At 65.1% G+C, this 16,484-nt stretch overlaps 4 protein-coding genes across 8 annotated transcripts in view; all 4 read left to right on the top strand.

The window, feature by feature from the left end:
• Positions 1-164: 164 nt before the first annotated feature.
• MAN2A2 (mannosidase alpha class 2A member 2) lies at positions 165-7,127 on the top strand. 3 transcript variants are annotated; one of them, XM_042891564.1, is made up of 22 exons: positions 165-330; positions 418-669; positions 776-920; positions 1,014-1,185; positions 1,275-1,402; positions 1,489-1,662; positions 1,961-2,147; positions 2,231-2,408; positions 2,543-2,745; positions 2,900-2,998; positions 3,177-3,291; positions 3,404-3,471; positions 3,613-3,778; positions 3,887-4,123; positions 4,216-4,338; positions 4,435-4,549; positions 4,634-4,767; positions 4,852-4,993; positions 5,072-5,205; positions 5,772-5,963; positions 6,049-6,159; positions 6,523-7,127. In XM_042891564.1, exons 1-22 carry the CDS (start codon positions 199-201, stop codon positions 6,673-6,675), a joined length of 3,360 nt encoding a protein of 1,119 aa, XP_042747498.1. In that variant the 5' UTR covers positions 165-198; the 3' UTR covers positions 6,676-7,127. The 3 variants fall into 3 exon arrangements, with proteins under 3 accessions (XP_042747498.1, XP_042747499.1, XP_042747497.1); XM_042891565.1 differs by having other exon boundaries at positions 2,816-2,998; positions 4,040-4,123; XM_042891563.1 differs by having other exon boundaries at positions 2,816-2,998.
• An 815-nt stretch (positions 7,128-7,942) lies between these two features.
• On the top strand, positions 7,943-8,771 carry LOC122191330 (protein shisa-like-1). The gene is made up of 3 exons (XM_042891578.1): positions 7,943-8,006; positions 8,291-8,504; positions 8,579-8,771. The coding sequence occupies exons 1-3, from the start codon at positions 7,943-7,945 to the stop codon at positions 8,769-8,771; spliced, it is 471 nt and encodes a 156-aa protein (XP_042747512.1).
• A 339-nt stretch (positions 8,772-9,110) lies between these two features.
• UNC45A (unc-45 myosin chaperone A) lies at positions 9,111-15,361 on the top strand. 3 transcript variants are annotated; one of them, XM_042891576.1, is made up of 19 exons: positions 9,111-9,141; positions 9,931-9,967; positions 10,059-10,234; positions 10,333-10,425; positions 10,682-10,849; positions 11,091-11,259; positions 11,486-11,656; positions 11,768-11,939; positions 12,187-12,487; positions 12,635-12,729; positions 12,813-12,954; positions 13,155-13,295; positions 13,485-13,612; positions 13,802-13,868; positions 13,986-14,099; positions 14,374-14,489; positions 14,586-14,703; positions 14,779-14,934; positions 15,055-15,361. In XM_042891576.1, exons 1-19 carry the CDS (start codon positions 9,130-9,132, stop codon positions 15,313-15,315), a joined length of 2,637 nt encoding a protein of 878 aa, XP_042747510.1. In that variant the 5' UTR covers positions 9,111-9,129; the 3' UTR covers positions 15,316-15,361. The 3 variants fall into 3 exon arrangements, with proteins under 3 accessions (XP_042747510.1, XP_042747508.1, XP_042747511.1); XM_042891574.1 differs by lacking the exon at positions 9,111-9,141 and adding an exon at positions 9,315-9,421; XM_042891577.1 differs by lacking the exons at positions 9,111-9,141; positions 9,931-9,967; positions 10,059-10,234; positions 10,333-10,425 and adding an exon at positions 10,432-10,611 and having other exon boundaries at positions 15,055-15,360.
• A 40-nt stretch (positions 15,362-15,401) lies between these two features.
• RCCD1 (RCC1 domain containing 1) overlaps positions 15,402-16,484 on the top strand; it is a 3,962-nt gene continuing 2,879 nt past the window's right edge. The window contains exons 1-2 of the mRNA XM_042891573.1: positions 15,402-15,698; positions 15,814-16,165. Coding sequence (XP_042747507.1) covers positions 15,548-15,698; positions 15,814-16,165 — 503 coding nt within the window. The 5' untranslated portion in view covers positions 15,402-15,547. The remainder of the gene's footprint in view (positions 15,699-15,813; positions 16,166-16,484) is intronic.

Raw genomic sequence — 16,484 nt, 5'->3', positions numbered from 1 at the left:
GCCTTCGGCGCGGCGTCAGCCGCTATAAATACCCCGGATCGGACTGAGCGGGACGCAAAGGGCACGGGCGGGGGAGGGGGAGGCGGCACCGGGGGTCCCGGCGGGCGGGGCCGCGGCTACGGCGAGGCGGACGCGTCCGGAGCCGGGGCTGCCCCTGCGCCCTCCGCCCGCACCAGGTGCGTCCCGCGGCGCTGCGGGATGAAGCTGAAGAAGCAGGTGACGGTGTGTGGGGCTGCCATCTTCTGCGTGGCCGTCTTCTCCCTCTACCTGATGCTGGACCGCGTGCAGCACGACCCCGCGCGCCACCAGAGCGGGGGGAACTTCCCCCGGGTGAGCGGCTGCGGGGCGGGCGGGGATCGTGCGGGTCGGGAGCTCCGGGGCAGAACACCGCGCTGACCGCGGCGCCCGCGTCCCCAGAGCCAGATCTCGGTGCTGCAGAACCGCATCGAGCAGCTGGAGCAGCTGCTGGAGGAGAACCACGAGATCATCAGCCACATCAAGGACTCGGTGCTGGAGCTGACGGCACACGCCGACGGGCAGCCCGCGCCGCCCCGTCGCGACAACGGCTCCTGGACGCTGCCCCCCGAGAGCCGCCCCAGCTTCCTCGCCGTCTCCCCGCAGGACTGCCAGTTTGCCCTGGGGGCCAAAGGCGAGAGCCCCGACCTGCAGGTGAGGGCCGTGGGGGGGCTCCGCAGCGCTCCCTGCGGGGAGAGGGCAGCCCGGCGGCTGCGCGCTGCTGGGGGCTGCGGTCTATCCTGAGCTCTCTCCCCGGCAGATGCTGGCCGTTTACTCCCTGCTGCCCTTCGACAACCAGGACGGCGGTGTTTGGAAGCAGGGCTTCGACATCACCTATGAGCCCAGTGAGTGGGACGCTGAGCCCCTGCAGGTGTTCGTGGTGCCGCACTCCCACAATGACCCTGGTGAGAAGTGGGGTGAAAGCAGGTGGAGGGGAGGAGCCATCCAGCTCCTGCCGTGCCCGGTAGGCCCCTGTGACCACCCCCTTGTGCTGGCAGGCTGGATCAAGACCTTTGACAAGTACTACTATGACCAGACGCAGCACATCCTCAACAGCATGGTGCTGAAGATGCAGGAGGACCCACGCCGACGCTTCATCTGGTCTGAGATCTCCTTCTTCTCCAAGTGGTGGGATAACATCAGTGCTCAGAAGCGGGCTGCAGTGCGGAGGTAGGGCCCACACTCCCTGTCTGTGCCCTGAGGAGGGCTCTGCCGCGGCTCACTGCAGTGCTGACCGTGTCCCCGGGTGCCCTTTGCAGGCTGGTGGGAAATGGGCAGCTGGAGATGGTGACGGGTGGCTGGGTGATGCCCGACGAGGCGAATTCCCACTACTTCGCCATGATTGACCAGCTAATTGAGGGGCACCAGTGGCTGGAGAAGAACATTGGTGAGAGCTGAGCAGGACGCAGGGCAGGAGGAGTGGGGTGCTGGGGGGACTATCCATGAGGGGTGCTGATGGTCCCTGTTCCCTAGGTGTGACACCGCGCTCGGGCTGGGCTGTCGACCCCTTTGGGTACAGCTCCACCATGCCCTACCTGTTGAAGCGCTCCAACCTGACAGGCATGGTCATCCAGCGTGTGCACTATGCTATCAAGAAGCACTTTGCTGCCAGCCAGAACCTGGAGTTCATGTGGAGACAGACGTGGGGTGAGGGGCTGCTGGGGAAGTGGCCGTGGTGGGGGGACCTGCAGGAGTGGTGGCAGCTGGGAAGAGCTGCTGACCGCTGTCACACATGGCTGGGGAGTGGAGTGCAGGGCAGCAGGGGCTCTGCTATTCAGTGGTTTTGCTCTGTGGAACGGCCCCACGGTGACACCTGAATGAGCCATTGGCAGATCTTGTGTGCCACATCGCTGTGCCCCCACACGCTCCGTGTGTTCTGGGCCCTCTGCTAGGAGACAGCAGAGGGAGAGCCATTGCTGATGCTTGTCTGCCCATGGTCCTGCAGACCCGGACTCCAGCACTGACATCTTCTGCCACATGATGCCGTTCTACAGCTATGACGTGCCCCACACCTGCGGGCCAGACCCCAAAATCTGCTGCCAGTTTGACTTTAAGCGCCTACCAGGCGGCCGCATCAACTGTCCTTGGAAGGTGCCGCCCCGTGCCATCACGGAGGCCAACGTGGCGGAGCGGTGAGTGCTGTGTGTGCAGGGCTGAGCAGCACCGAGCCGCACCTCCGGCCGGTGGCCGGCCTCATGCCCTGACCCCATGGCAGAGCTCAGCTCCTGCTGGACCAGTACCGCAAGAAGTCCAAGCTGTACCGCAGCAAAGTGCTGCTGGTGCCCCTGGGAGACGATTTCCGCTACGACAAACCGCAGGAGTGGGACGCCCAGTTCCTCAACTACCAGCGCATCTTTGACTTCCTCAACGCCCAGCCCCAGCTCCACGTGCAGGCAGGTGCAGGAGGGCCGGGCGGCCCATGGGGCAGAGCTGGGGAGCAGTGTGGTGGAGAATGCAGGCGGGGGTGGGCAGCGGGAGGAGCCCCCGCAGCTCTGCATCACGCTCAGAGCTGTGTGCCGTCCCGCAGGCGCAGTTTGGGACGCTGTCCGACTACTTCGATGCGCTGTACAAGAAGGCGGGCATCGTGCCGGGGATGAGGCCGCCCGGGTTCCCCGTGCTGAGCGGGGATTTCTTCTCCTACGCGGACCGGGAGGACCACTACTGGACGGGCTACTACACCTCCCGGCCCTTCTACAAGAGTCTGGACCGCGTGCTGGAGGCACACCTCCGGTGAGGGGTCAGAGGGGGCCAGGGGGGCTGGTACCAGGGCAGGGCTGGGGATGACACTGTCTCTGCGCAGGGGGGCAGAGCTCCTGTTCAGCCTGGCATTGGCCCACGCGCGCCGCGCCGGCGCCAACAGCCGCTATCCGCTGTCCGACTACAGCCTACTGAGCAGCGCCCGCCGCAACCTGGGGCTCTTCCAGCACCACGACGCCATCACCGGCACCGCCAAGGAGGCCGTGGTGGTTGACTATGGAGTGCGGTGCGTGCGGGTGGCAGGGCGCGGCCCCAGGGTCTGTCTTGGGCAGGGGCCAGTGCACGTGGGGCTGGGTAGGGGAGTGGGAATGGGAGTGGGAATGGGAGTGGGAATGGGTATGGGAATGGGTATGGGAATGGGGGCCCGTGGGTTGTGGCTCACTCTGCACAGTACTGTGCCCCAGGCTGCTGCATTCCCTCACCAACCTGAAGCGTGTAATCATCAATGCTGCACATTACCTGGTGCTGGGGGACAAGGACACGTACCGCTACGACCCCGCCACGCTTTTCCTCAGTGCGGTGAGCTGCACTGCCTGCCTGATGTGGGCTGGGGGCTCTGGGGAAGTGTCACATCCCTGAGCCAGGCTGGGCTCACAGGGACCCCCTGGCTGTGACTCACACCTCTCCTCAGGATGACACGCGACTCAATCAGGACTCGCTCCCAGAAAGAACGGTTGTCAAACTGGATGCCTCGCCACGGTAGGGCTGCGTCTTGCTGCCTGAAGCTGGGTCTTGTGTTTGGGGTTTATGGGCATATGGCACCGCTGGGTGCTGCAGAGCATGGGGCACACAGAATGCCATGAGCTGAGTGTGGCCATCCTGTGCAACCCCACCCCACAGATTCCTGGTGGTGTTCAACCCACTGGAGCAGGAACGCCTGAGCCTGGTGCCTCTGCTGGTGAACTCTCCACACGTGCGTGTGCTGTCTGAGAACGGGCAGCCGCTGCCTGCCCAGCTCTCTGCACACTGGAGCTCTGCCACCGATGCAGTGCCTGACACCTATCAGGTAGGGGGTGCCCCGCTGCCCACTGTTGCCACGGGGCCCTGCCCTGCCGGCAGCAGCACTCGAGTGCCCTCCATGGAGCTGCTGGCTCAGGGCTCCTGCTGCCCTCAGCTCTCCATCCTCGCCCGCCTGCCTGCGTTGGGGCTGCGTGTGCTGCAGCTGCAGAAGTCCTTTGATGGCCACAGCACACTGCAGTCCTCTGTGCGTCTGTACCTGCACGGCCGGGACGTGACTGTGCGCCAGCAGGAGGCTGTCCCCGTGCAGGTCTTCCCGGCCGCCCCTGATGACTTCTGCCTGGAGAGTCAGCACCTGCGTAGCTGCTTCTCGGGCAGCTCAGGCCTGCTGCAGGTGGGTGCAGGTCCAAAGATTGAAAGAGGGTGGGTGCCTCAGCGCTGCCTCATGTGAGGGGAGCTCATTGCTGTGCCACCTTCACCCTGCAGAGCCTCCGCTGCGCTGGGGAGGAGCGGGAGCAGCGGGTGAGCACTGAGTTCTTCATCTACGGCACCCGGACTTCCAAGGACAAAAGCGGAGCCTATCTCTTCCTGCCTGATGGCGAGGCCAAGGTACGGGGCTCTCTGGGGAGCGTGGCTGGCAGTCATGCCCACGGCCATGAGACAGTCCTGGAGCAGCAGACTCAGCGCAGCCCTCCTTCCCCACAGCCCTACACCCCCAAGGACCCCCCCATTGTGCGAGTGACGGAAGGTCCGCTCTTCTCTGAGGTCTCCAGCTACTACCAGCATGTCCAGACCGTGGTGCGACTCTACAATGTGCCAGGTGAGATGATGTGAGGCTGTGAAAGGGAGGTCCGGGGCATGGGGTGATTCTGCCCACAGGGCCCACCCTCACTGCTGCCCGCAGGGGTGGAGGGGCTGTCCCTGGACGTGTCATGCCTGGTGGACATCCGTGACCATGTCAACAAGGAGCTGGCCATGCGCTTCAGCACCAACATCGAGAGCGACGACACCTTCTTCACAGACCTCAACGGCTTCCAGGTGTGCCAGCAGGATGGGGAGGGATGGAGTTGCCCACAGGGACGGTGCCCTGCTGCTGAGCCCCCTGACCCCATCCCTCGGCAGATCCAGCCCCGCAGGTACCAGCAGAAGCTGCCGCTGCAGGCCAACTTCTACCCCATGCCTGCCATGGCCTACATCCAGGACACGCAGAGCCGCCTGACGCTGCACACAGCGCAGGCCCTGGGGGTCTCCAGCCTGGGCAGTGGTGAGGCAGGGCTGTGGGGCTGTCGGGGCCATGCAGGGCGGCCGGCCGGTGCTGAGCCGGGGCATGGGCTCTTTGCAGGCCAGCTGGAGGTGATCCTGGACCGGCGCCTCATGCAGGATGACAACCGAGGCCTGGGCCAAGGGCTGAAAGACAACAAGCGGACCTGCAACCGGTTCCGCCTCCTCCTGGAGCGCCGCAGCAGCGCCAGCAAGGTGCCTGGGCAGGGTGTGGGGGTCAGGCAGTGTCACTCAGAGCTTGTGGTGGTGTGGAACACATGGGCACCAGTGTGTGGATGGCTGCAGGGTATGCGGCCGTGCCCAGGGTGTGTGTGTGGGGGGGGCGGGATGGCTGTCCTGCTGCAGGGGCATGCTGTCATCACGCTGCTCATCGTGGTGTTCTCGTCCTGTCACCTTGTTGCTCTCCATCCTTGCACACTTTCACCCGTTCAGAGCTCCAGCTTCTTTTCCAAACTGGCCTCCGTGCTTAAAGCCTTGGGCTTCCCTGGCTCCAGGACCGGCAGCCCCGAGGTAACGGCCGGCCCGGCCTCACCGTTGCTCCCAGTCTCGTGCACTAGCTGCTAGCCTCTAGCCTAGCCGGCCCGTAGCGGTTTGTAGTCCGACCATCAGGCTGCACGGCCTGTGGCCATTTGGGTGACGAGGAGGGAGAGGCTGCGCATGGCGGGGGGTCCGGGTGCCTGGTGCCAGTTCTCTAAGGAGCTGGAGGCCCCGTGGCCCCGGCGCTGCAGCCGGACTGCCAGTGCTGACTGTGCTTCTTGCAGGTACAGGACGGCCGCCCGGTCAGCTTCCCCTCGCTGCTGAGCCACCTCACCTCCATGCATCTGAATGCCGAGGCCCTGGTCCTGCCAGTGGCTCAGCAGCCGGCCCTGCCAGCCCTGCGCTCCTTCGCACCCCTCTCCACAACCCTCCCCTGCGACTTCCACATCCTCAACCTGCGGACGCTGCAGGCAGAGGTGAGTTGTGGCCCTGTGCTGCGTGAGGACGAGTGACCCTTGGGCTGTTGCTGCCCAGTGTCGTGCCTTTCCCATGCTCCTGCAGGACGACTCGCTGCCCTCGGCTGAGGCGGCCCTGATTCTGCACCGCAAAGGCTTTGACTGCAGTCTGGAGGCCAAGAATCTGGGATTTAACTGCACCACCAGCCAGGGCCAGGTAGGAGATGCACTGGGGCGCTCTGCTGTGCTTGCCGCAAGCATGCTGTTCTCCAGCCAAGCCAGGACAGGGGCAGGAGGGGCCTTCAGACCCCTAGCACCAACATCCCAGAATCGTTGGCTGTTCAGAGGTCCCACGCTGCAGCACCCAGCCAGCTCTGCCCTTTGCCCAAGCAAAACTGCAGGATGCACAGCAGGGGTCTGGAGCCTTGCATGGGCACTACATTCTGCAATGAGGAAGGGCAGAGCCTGGGCAGGGTCAACATGGTGCCCTGGGTGCTGAGGGGATGGGCAGCTGCTGGTAGGCATGGTGTGGGGCTGCCCCATCCTGCTCATCAGCAGCACCCCACTTGTCTCTCCATAGCTGGCACTGGGCAGCCTGTTCCAGGGGCTGGAGCTGAACTCCCTGCAGCCCACATCGCTGACCCTGATGTACCCGCTGGGCACAGCCTCCAACAGCACCAACATCCAGCTGAATCCCATGGAAATCGCCACTTTCCGCATCCGCCTGGGGTAGTGCCTGTCAGAGTAGGATGGGAGCAGAGTGGCTGCACGGCGTGGGAGCAGCAGTGCCAGCACAACCCACAGAGACCTGGCTACATGGCCCACAGCAGGCGATTGGTGCTCAGCAGGAGGTGCCAGACCTGCAGAGGCTGCTACCTTCTTATTTATTAGTTCTGTGTCCTCAGATAGATTTCAATGAACTGCCGTGGCAGGGCTGCACAGAGGCTTCTGGATTCTGGGCACAGAGGGCATGGGCTGGGCGCTACTTGGAGCGGAGAAGGGTGACAGTGGGTCAGCATGACGGACTCTCCCTTGCTGTGTTTGCACAGCTGCCTGGGATGGCACCCACCTAGAGCCTGGCTACCACAGCATAGCAACATGCAGGTACCAGGGGCCAGGCAGGCACTGTGGACTGGAACCTGAGCTCATCTGGAGCTTGTAGGAAATACGAGTCTGTTTCCAAGAGCCCTGGCCTGCGTCTGGTCTGTGCTTCTCACACCAGTGGGGCTGGTGAATGGGAGCGGTGCTCTGTGGGGATGGGGCAGACCTTGCTCCTGTGTACTGGTGGCGCTGCCAAACCCATCTGTTCTGTGGGGCCTCCGAGGCTGCAATAAGCTGCACTGTGTCCCGTTGCTGTGGATGCTGCACGCTGTGCCCCCTCTGGGGCTGATTATTATTGCTGGGGTGCTGCTGGGGAGGGCTGTGGTGCCCTCAAGGAAGGCCGGGCAAGGAGCTGGTGCTGGCTGAGCTCCTCGTTTTGCACCACACCACTCAGCACATGACCTGCATGACGGGGTGCAGAGCCATAGGATGAGGGGCTATTGGGCACAGAGCTTAGGGCTCTGGCCATTGGGTGCAGCTGGGGCAATGCCAGGAGGCTGGTCCTGCCCATCCACAGGCACCCAGCAGCGGCTCTGTCACAGCCCAGCTAGTGGCACAGCTTGGGGGGGACCCAGGGGTAGGCTGCCCTGCTGCCTGAGGCTGTGGCACAGCGTGCCCACCACCCTGCACCGCTGCCCAGCCCTCAGCCATGAGCCCAGCAGGGCCAAGTGCCTGACTGGCACGGTCAGGGCTGTGTCCCGCTGCAGGGTGGGTATGGTGCCCGTGGCCCCTTGCACAGCCCTAAGAAGCTCATTAGCGATGCTCCCGCCTCCTGCCCACCGTCCCTGTGGAGCAGGGCACTAAGTGCAGGCTCTAATGGTTGCGAGGCTCCTGATGGGCCGCGCTGGAGGCGGGCGCAGGAAGGGCTGCGGTTTCTGCCTCAGCTGCCTCACCCCAGTATGGCGGGGAAGATGCTGGGTGGGCTCCTGCTCCTCGCTGCAGCTCCTGGTGTCCTTGGCACAGGTATGGCCTCTTGCCCGCCTCGTGAGGTGGGGGCAAGAGCCTCGCATCCCCCGCGCTGCTCCTGGGCTGCATCCCCTGGGTGTTCCCCGTGTCCCCGGGCGGAGCCGTGCCGGTCAGGGCCGGGGGACGATGGTCTGCACTGGGGGTGCTGATCGTGCAGAAGCTGGTCCTGGGCAGCACGCGGGGTGGGAAGAACTGGGGGAACCGGAGCTGGGCCAGGGCTGCTCCTGCCTGCATTAGCTCACACGGGCGCTACGCCCCCGGCCCCGCTGCTGCCACCGCAGCCTCTTTACAGAAGCTGCACCTGTGTGAGGGCTATGCGGGCCCTGACGGTCGCTACCACCCCGGCTTCTACTGCCCACGCCTGACGGACCCGGCCACGCACCGCTACTGCTGCCAGCCCGGCCCCCACGCCCTCAAAGGCTGCTGCTCACGGCTGCGCGTGGAAGCGCTCACCGGGCTCAACATCAGCGGGCTGCCCGCGCCCGGCCTGCTGCGGTGAGCGGGGCTGCGGGGCGGTGCGGGGCGGTGGCGCCGAGGAGTGCCCGGTGCTGATCGTCCCCGCCCCGCAGGCACCCCCTGGCGCTGCCCTTCGTGGGGCTCTACGGGCTGCTCGTGCTGCTCCTCGTGGCCCTCGACCTCGCCCACTTTTACCGCACCCAGCGCTGCGCCCTCGGCCGCCGCCTGCCCCGTGCCCGCTGCCTGCCCTGCCGCTCCCCCAGCCCCGCAGCCGCGGCACCGCGCGCTGCCGGCGGAGGGTCGTAGGGTCCCGGTGCCCAGTGCGGGGTGGGGGAGGGCAGAAAAGGGGCGCGGGGAGGGAGGGGGGAACGAGGGGATAAAGGGGCCGGGGGGGGCAGCGGGGTGGGGGCATACGTGGGCATCTCGGGGGGGGACAAGGAGGCGCGCGGGGTCACGGCGGGTCGCGCGTGGGGTCACGGGGGGGACGCTCTCACGAGGCCGCACGTGGCCGGCGAGCGCACCGCCGGGCCGCAGGGGGGCGCTGTAGGCCCTGCGTCGCCACACCGCCGACGCCCTCCGTCACGTGATGTGGAGTCGCCGTCCGGGTTCCCCCGGCGACGGGCGGTGACGTCACGGGCGTGGCGAAAGCGGCGAGAGCGGCGAGATGGAGGAGGCGGTGAGGGAGCGCCGGGCCGGGGGGGGAACGGGGCGGCCGGGGGAACGGAGCCACCGCGGGGCCTCGTCGGGCTCCATGCGGGTATCGGACTCTGCTCTATGCTGTCCGGTGCCGTTGGCAGGTGACGGCGGGGCAGCTCCGGGAGCGCGGCAACGCGCTGTTCCAGGCCGGGGATCACGGCGCGGCCCTCGCCGCCTACACGCGGGCGCTGAGCCTCTGCCAGGCCGAGCCGGAGCGCGCCGTGCTGCACCGCAACCGCGCCGCGTGTTACCTGAAACTGGTGAGAGCGGCAGAGCGGGGAGCTGCCCGGCGGGACGGGACGGGACGGGCTCGGCTCTGTGCAGCGCTGCCCGGCGGGCCCCGGGACGGGCCATCTTCCCTCTGCGCCTCTTTTCTCCCGGCCCCGCTGGTGGCTGATGTTCTGCCTCACTGAGCTGCTGTTTGTGTCGGGGGCTGCGGGTGCCCTGGGTTGCTCCTCGGGCGGTCTCGGATCTCTGGTTTTCTGTCGGGTTTGTGGGGCAGAGTGCGGTGAGCTGCAGGGGCTCGGGTAGGGGTTCAAGAAGTGTCGAGGCGACGGGGACTGTTGGGGACCCCGCGTGGGCCGTGCTGTGGGAGGGGCAGGCATGCCGCTGTGCTGCTTTCCAGCACTCCATGGCATTGTTTCCATCCCTAAACTCCGCGGCTGTTTCCTTGCTCCTTCTTTCCGAAGCAGTGGGCACAGCGGGTGGGGGTGAGTGCAGCCACCATGGCAGCGTGCTGAGATTTCCTTCTCACCGACTCTCTTTGCAGGAGGATTATGCCAAGGCAGAGGCAGATGCATCTAAAGGTACTGTCAGGTGTGGCAGGGGACCGCCTTCCACACGCTGCTCCCTGGGGCGGGCTGGAGCCTCTGTGACGGCTCCCTCACTCCTCTGCAGCCATTGAAGCCGATGGCCGGGATATGAAGGCGCTGTTCCGTCGGAGTCAGGCACTGCAGAAGTTGGGCCGTTTGGACCAGGCTGTCAGCGACCTGCAGAGGTGTGTGAGCCTGGAGCCCAAGAACAAAGCCTTCCAGGAGGCCCTGCGCGCCCTGGGGAGCAGCATGCATGAGAAGGTGAGAAGTGGGTGGTGCGGGGGCTGCTGTGTGCCCTCTGGGTGCAGTAGGTTCAAGGGAGCGGCGAGGGCTGAGCTGCGCTTCCCAATCTGCCTCAGATGAAGACCATGTCCTGTACAGACTCGAAGGTGGAACAGATGTTTCAGATTTTGCTGGATCCCCAAGAAAAGGATGTGGACAGGAAGCAAAAGGTCTGAACTCCAGGACACACAAGGTGGCTTGGGTGGAAAGAACTGTACTCTCAGGTCAGCGCTGCTGGCTGAACTTTTCTGTCCTCTGGAGGTTGGGCTTCCTGCCAGCAGAATACCATCCTTGGAGACTGGGAGTGGTGATTGGGTGCTTGTGGCTGCTTTGGCTGCCCTGTGGGCTCCCTGCTGGTGAGTTCCCTGTGTGCAGGGAGCTCTGTTCTGGTGGGCTGGTGACCCCAATGCATCTCTCCTTTTGCAGGCTGCGCAGAACCTGATTGTACTGGCACGAGAAGAGGCTGGAGCAGAGAAAATATTCCAGAGTGATGGAGTGCGGCTCCTGACGCAGCTGCTTGACACAGCCAAGGCTGACTTGATGCTGGCGGCCCTGCGCACGCTGGTGGGGCTGTGCTCTGGGCACCGCTCCCGGGTAGGTTACACCAGAGCCCAGCTCTCCTGTGTGAGGAATCCTGGAGCAGGGGGTGTCCACACTGGGAAGGCTGTGAAGTTTATCAGGCCAGGGAACATTGCTGTCTGTGTCAGGCCACAGCCCTGCTGACCAGTGGAGCTTTGATTTGTTAGTTGCCAGGCTTGAGCTGTCAGAGCTGATGAGGTGCTGGGGAGTGCCAGTTTCCTCAGTCTCCTGAAAACGCCTCTGCTTCCACCTACAGTCCATGGCCATCTTGACAGAGCTGGGGTCCTCGCGTCTTTCAGCAGTGCTGGGTGTGGAGCACGAGCAGGTTTCCTTGGCTGCCTGCAACCTCCTGCATGTGATGTTCGATTCTCTGAAGGAGGGGATGCAGAAGGACTTCCGTGGCAAGGAGGATGCAGTGGTGCTGGGTGAGTGCCTGCTGCCCCAGCTGGCTGATGTGGTGCAGGGAGGACCGAGGGAGCTTTGTGCTGCTGCTTACATTGCCGCAGCTCCCTTCCATGGGGCCTGGATTAATGTGACCTTGAGATGGGGGTCAGGAGCCCCTTGTCCCGACAGCATGGCTTGCCAGCCTTACTGTGATGGGGTGAGGCCTGTGTGCAGGGCACTGACTGCTGGCACTGTCTCTCCTGGAAGATTCCTCCAAGGAACAGAAAGTGCTGATCAAGGACCTCCTGGAGCTGCTATCTCTGGAAGGGGCCTCTGCTCACGGCCGTGACAATGCCCTTAACTTGCTCATCAAGGTGGTGCCCAGGAAGTCACCAAAGGATATCAACAACAGCATGAGCCTTTGGGTGATCGACCAGGGTGAGTGAAACAGGCTGCACCTCACTGGGGCAGCGCACCCCTCTGCCTTGGGGTGCTGTGTGCTTTGGTTCTTTGTACCTCATCAGGCACCTGAGCTCTAAGTGCTCCTAGGCCTGAAGAAGATCCTGGAGGTGGGAAGCACTGTGTGTGGGGCTCCGGGCAGTCTGCCTGTGACAGAGAACAGCAGGATGAGTGCCTCAGTCCTTCTGAGTAAGCTTTATGATGACCTGAAATGCGATGCCGAGAGGGAGAACTTCCACCACCTGTGTGAGGACTACGTGAGGTGAGCCTGGGGTTCCCTGGGGCTGCGTAGGACCGAGTCCTTCTCGGTCAGGAGCTTTTTGCTGCTGTTTCTGTCTCCGCTGTAAGTGACAGCACTCCTATTTCTGGACTTCTTGCTTTTACTGGTGAAAGTGGAATGCAGACCACCTGCGACCTGCAGAGCTTGGGGTCTGTCAGGGCAGGGCTTCGAGGGGCTGGAGGCAGCATTTGGGATCAGCCTCGTCCTTCTGAATGTTCTTCCACTGCAGGAGCTGGTTCGAGGGGCAGGAGCTGGCTGGGAAGCTGCGGGCCATCCAGACAGTGTCGTGCCTGCTGCAGGGCCCCTCGGAAGCTGGGAACAGGGTGCTGGAGCTGGAGGGGATCATGGACAGCATTCTGTCCCTCTGCGCCTCCGTCCGCGAGGCCCACCAGCTGGTAGCAGTGGAGGCTCTGATCCACGCCGCTGACAAGGCCAAGCATGCCTCCTTCATCACTGCCAACGGGGTCAGCCTGCTCAAGGAGATCTACAAGCACAGCGAGAGGGACAGCATCCGCATCCGTGCGCTGGTGGTGAGCGCAGCGGGGCGGGAGGAGCGGCTGCACTGAGCTGCTGGGCAGGGCTGGGCTTTGCGGCCATCTTTACTGGCTGGGGGCTCTTACAGCTCCGTCTGGGACATCGCGGCCTTCCCTGCTCTGACGCTCTGCTTCTGGCCACAGGGGCTGTGCAAGCTGGGATCTGCTGGAGGCACCGACTTCAGCATGAAGCAGTTTGCCGAGGGCTCCACGATGAAATTAGCCAAGCAGTGCCGCAAGTGAGTGCTGAGAACTGTGGGCTGTGATGGGAGCAGGAGCTGGGCGGGCGCTGCAGTGTGGGCTGACGGGGGCCATCTTGCAGGTGGCTGTGCAATGAGGCCATTGATGCCGGCACGCGGCGCTGGGCTGTGGAGGGCCTGGCTTACCTCACATTTGATGCTGACGTCAAGGAGGAGTTTGTAGAGGACAAGGCAGCAATGCAGGCCATGTTTCAGCTGACGAAGGTGATTGCTGAGCACTGTGGTGGGGGGACCTGTGTTGGGGGAATACTGGTGCTGGAGGAATGTGTCCACCTGCCCCTCCTGCTGGAGAGGGTCGTGGGGCTGTGGCTGGGGTGTGTGGAGGGGCCTGGTGCTGCTGACTGGGCTCAAGCCCATGTGTGTCCCCTGCCGTGGCTGCAATCAGTGCTCGGTTACCTTTGCAGTCAGAAGATAGAAGCGTTCTCTATGCTGTTGCTTCCACGCTGGTGAACTGCACCAACAGCTACGACCATGAGGAGCCAGACCCACAGATGCTGGAGCTGGCCAAGTATGCCAAGCAGCACATTCCAGAGCAGCACCCCAAGGTGAGGGAGCATGGCTGGTGGCTGATCTCAGGAGCTGTGGGGACCCACAGCCCCACAGGAAAATGTGTGGGTGGGACAAAGGTGTCTGAAGGTACCGCCTTGAGGCCTCTGGGGAGATGGCAGCATGGTCAGGTAGCAGCAAGTTGTGTGCCAGCTCCAAAGTGAGTGGTGGTCCTGCCTCTGGGACAGGACAAGCCAGACTTTGTGAAGCGACGCGTGCGGAAGCTGCTGACGGCTGGTGTGGTGTCTGCTCTGGCCTGTGTGGTGAAGAGTGAGAACCCAGCACTGACCAACTCCTGTCGGGAGCTGATTTCCAGGTACGGGGCAGAGCATGGTGGGAGCTGCCTTGAGTTTGCCCTGCCTGCAGGCTTGGTGCTTCTGGTGAACCCAGGCTTCTGGGAGCAGAAGGGAGTGTGTGGGCATCCAGTAGTGCTTGGGCTTAGTGTCAGTTACTGGGTGGTGCTGGTGCAAGTCCTCAGTTCCAACTACTGCTGCCCTGTCTGCAGGGTGTTCTTGGCCCTGGTGGCAGAGGCAGAGGACCGAGGCGGTGTGGTCGCACAGGGAGGAGGAAAGGTGAGCTGACGGGTGCTACAGTGCCCCTGGCCTGCTCTATGGGAGGTCTGGAACTCATACATGAGCCTGGGAGCAGCTGAGGCTGCTGCGACCTGGCTGATGCATCTTCATCTGCAGGCTCTCATCCCGCTGTCCCTGGAGGGCACTGAAGTGGGGCAGACCAAGGCAGCTCAGGCCCTGGCAAAGATCACTATCACCTCCAACCCTGAGATGGCGTTCCCTGGAGAGCGGGTCGGTGTCACGGCTGTGGGCTGGGGAATGGACCCGCCCAAGGGACGGTCGGAGTATTGCAGGGCAGCAGAAGGGGCTGTGATGGAGCCTTGCTGCTGCTGCTGCAGACAGGCACCTGTCTGCGTGGGGAGGCGTGGGGCTGAGGAGGCGCAGTGGTCTCCATAGCGGCCTAACCTTCTAGGCCTGGTTGTATGAGCTCCTCTGCCTTTCTACTGTGCTCAGCCCCTGCTCTACCAGGGGCAGAGTTTGAGCCCTGTGCTGCTGTCTTCCACAGATCTACGAGGTGGTCCGGCCCCTGGTCAGCCTGCTGCACCTCCAGCGCTCAGGCCTGGAGAACTTTGAGGGGCTGATGGCACTGACCAACCTGGCTGGCATCAGCGAGCGGCTGCGGTATGGGCGTGGGGCAGGGGCTGGGCTGTTTCGGCTGGGGGGAGAGGGCAGGGGGCCAGCGCAGGGCGGGAGGCGCTCACTGCTGCCTTGCCGCAGGCAGAAGATCCTGAAGGAGAGGGCTGTGCCCATGATCGAGGGATACATGTTTGAGGAGCACGAGCTGATCCGCCTGGCTGCTACCGAGTGCATGTGCAACATGGCCATGAGCAAGGAGGTGAGGGCCGTCTGGGCCGAGGGCGCACAGCCCCCACTGTGTGGCGCCGCACTGTGAGCCCCCCCTCGCCTGCAGGTGCAGGAGCTGTTCCTGGACGAGGGCAGCGACCGCCTGAAGCTGATGGTTCTGTACAGTGGGGAGGAGGACGAGAAGCTGCGGCGGGCGGCCTCGGGGACGCTGGCCATGCTGACAGCGCTGCACCCCCCCGTCTGCAAGAGGATCCCGCGAGTGGTGAGTGTGGGGGCTGCCTGCGTGCGTCCCGTGCCCCGGGCTGCCCACGGGGGCGCCCTCTGCCCTGCGGCTCGGGGTGGGGGGGTGCCGCTCTCTGAGCACGTCACGCCGTGCCCGCAGACGGTGCACTGGCTGGAGATCCTGCAGGCGCTGCTACTGAGCCCCAGCGCCGAGCTGCAGCACCGCGGGGCCGTGGTGGTGATGAACATGATGGCGGCGGCGCGGGAGGTGGCCGAGCAGCTCATCGCCAGCGAGATGCTGGAGATCCTGTCGGTGCTGGCCAAGGACAAGGACAAACCCCGAGTGGCGCAGGCGGCCCAGGAGAGCCTGGAGCGGGCTGTGTCGTACGGCCTCATCGAGCCCAACCCGCGCCAGCAGTGATGCTGCCCCACTCGGGCTCACCGCGCTGCTCGGGTCCGCCTGCGGGGGGGCGGCACACCGCAACGCTGGGGCCGCGCCTCCGCCACCGCCACCGCCACCGCCACCGCCTGTGCCTTGCCGGCCTTCCGGCGCCGCACGACGCACTAAAGCTGCTCTTTAACGACGGCTCCGCCTCCCGTCCCTCCGGCCCCGCCTGCTCCCTTCCGCCGCCCTCCATGTTCTCCCCCCCGCCATGGCGGCTCAGCGCCGCTCCTGGTTCTTGTTCGGCCTCAGCGCCGAGGAGGCGGCGGGGGATGCGGGGCCGGGGCGGCACCGCGTGGAGCCGAGCGGCGACGGCATCCGCCGCGTGTGGCCCGCGTGGAGCTACGCCGTGCTGGAGACGGGTGAGCCCCCCCGGCCCCGAGTCTCCTGTGCGGTGCCGTCCTCCGACTCCCCTCGGTGCTCGGTTCCCCACGGGGTTCGGACCCCCCCGGGCCGCTGACCCCGCCGCTCCCGCAGGCTCCGGGCTGGAGGTGCTCAGCGCGGGGCGGCGGCGGCGGCTGCCCGAGGACTGCGAGGCGGCGCTGCCGTCGGAGACGCACGTGGTGCTGCTGAGGGGGGCGGTGGTCGAGGCGTGGCCCCGCGCCGCGGTGCTGCGGGGAGAGCTGCGGGGAGAGCCCGCGTGGAGCCGAGCGCTGCCGCCGGGATCGCGCCCCGCGCTGCCGCTGCTGCCGGACGGCTTCGTGGCCCCGCGGCCGCCCTTCTACACGGCGCTGCCCGGAGCGCTGCCGCTCCGCGCGTTGGCGCTGGGACACGAACACGTCGTGGGGCTGGGAGCGGCCGGGGAGGTGTACGGCTGGGGAGGCGGCAGGTGAGCGGGGCTGCGGGGGGTGCGGGGCGGAGGTGCGGCGGAGCCGTGTGGTGCCGTGGGTTCGAGGCTCCGTGGTGGCCGTGGGTTATTCGGCGCTATCAGATAACGAAGCGATCACCTGCTTAGGGAGCCGGCTGAGCGGTACGCGCACCCGTTAGCAACCCGAGCTCCCGCTGTTCCTCGTGCTGCTGCTACACATAAACACTGACTGCAATGAGTAACTTCGGTCTCGGTTCTTCGTTGCGCCCTGCAGACGCTGAGTGCCCCGCTGGGGCCCGGCGTGGCTCTGGGTCGGGGGGGGGGGGGGGGGGGGGGGGGG

Source organism: Lagopus leucura, unplaced genomic scaffold (genome assembly GCF_019238085.1).
Source record: "Lagopus leucura isolate 7727_CA_CO unplaced genomic scaffold, USGS_WTPT01 88-31_obj-0_obj, whole genome shotgun sequence".
NCBI lineage: Eukaryota > Metazoa > Chordata > Aves > Galliformes > Phasianidae > Lagopus > Lagopus leucura.
The sequence above is the reverse complement of the archived record's forward strand: the minus strand, read 5'-3'. Positions and strand labels throughout refer to the sequence as shown.

Bases quoted from the DNA above. Each gene is read 5' to 3' on its own strand.
- LOC122191330 (XM_042891578.1), top strand. From the start codon at position 7,943: ATGGCGGGGAAGATGCTGGGTGGGCTCCTGCTCCTCGCTGCAGCTCCT. The intron at 8,007-8,290 runs GTATGGCCTCTT...CTGCCACCGCAG, and splicing joins TCCTGGTGTCCTTGGCACAG to CCTCTTTACAGAAGCTGCAC. The intron at 8,505-8,578 runs GTGAGCGGGGCT...CCCGCCCCGCAG, and splicing joins CCCGCGCCCGGCCTGCTGCG to GCACCCCCTGGCGCTGCCCT.
- UNC45A (XM_042891576.1), top strand. The intron at 11,260-11,485 runs GTGAGTGCCTGC...CTCTCCTGGAAG, and splicing joins GGAGGATGCAGTGGTGCTGG to ATTCCTCCAAGGAACAGAAA. The intron at 14,935-15,054 runs GTGAGTGTGGGG...CCGTGCCCGCAG, and splicing joins GCAAGAGGATCCCGCGAGTG to ACGGTGCACTGGCTGGAGAT.
- MAN2A2 (XM_042891563.1), top strand. From the start codon at position 199: ATGAAGCTGAAGAAGCAGGTGACGGTGTGTGGGGCTGCCATCTTCTGC. The intron at 3,472-3,612 runs GTAGGGCTGCGT...CCCACCCCACAG, and splicing joins AAACTGGATGCCTCGCCACG to ATTCCTGGTGGTGTTCAACC. The intron at 6,160-6,522 runs GTAGGAGATGCA...GTCTCTCCATAG, and splicing joins GCACCACCAGCCAGGGCCAG to CTGGCACTGGGCAGCCTGTT.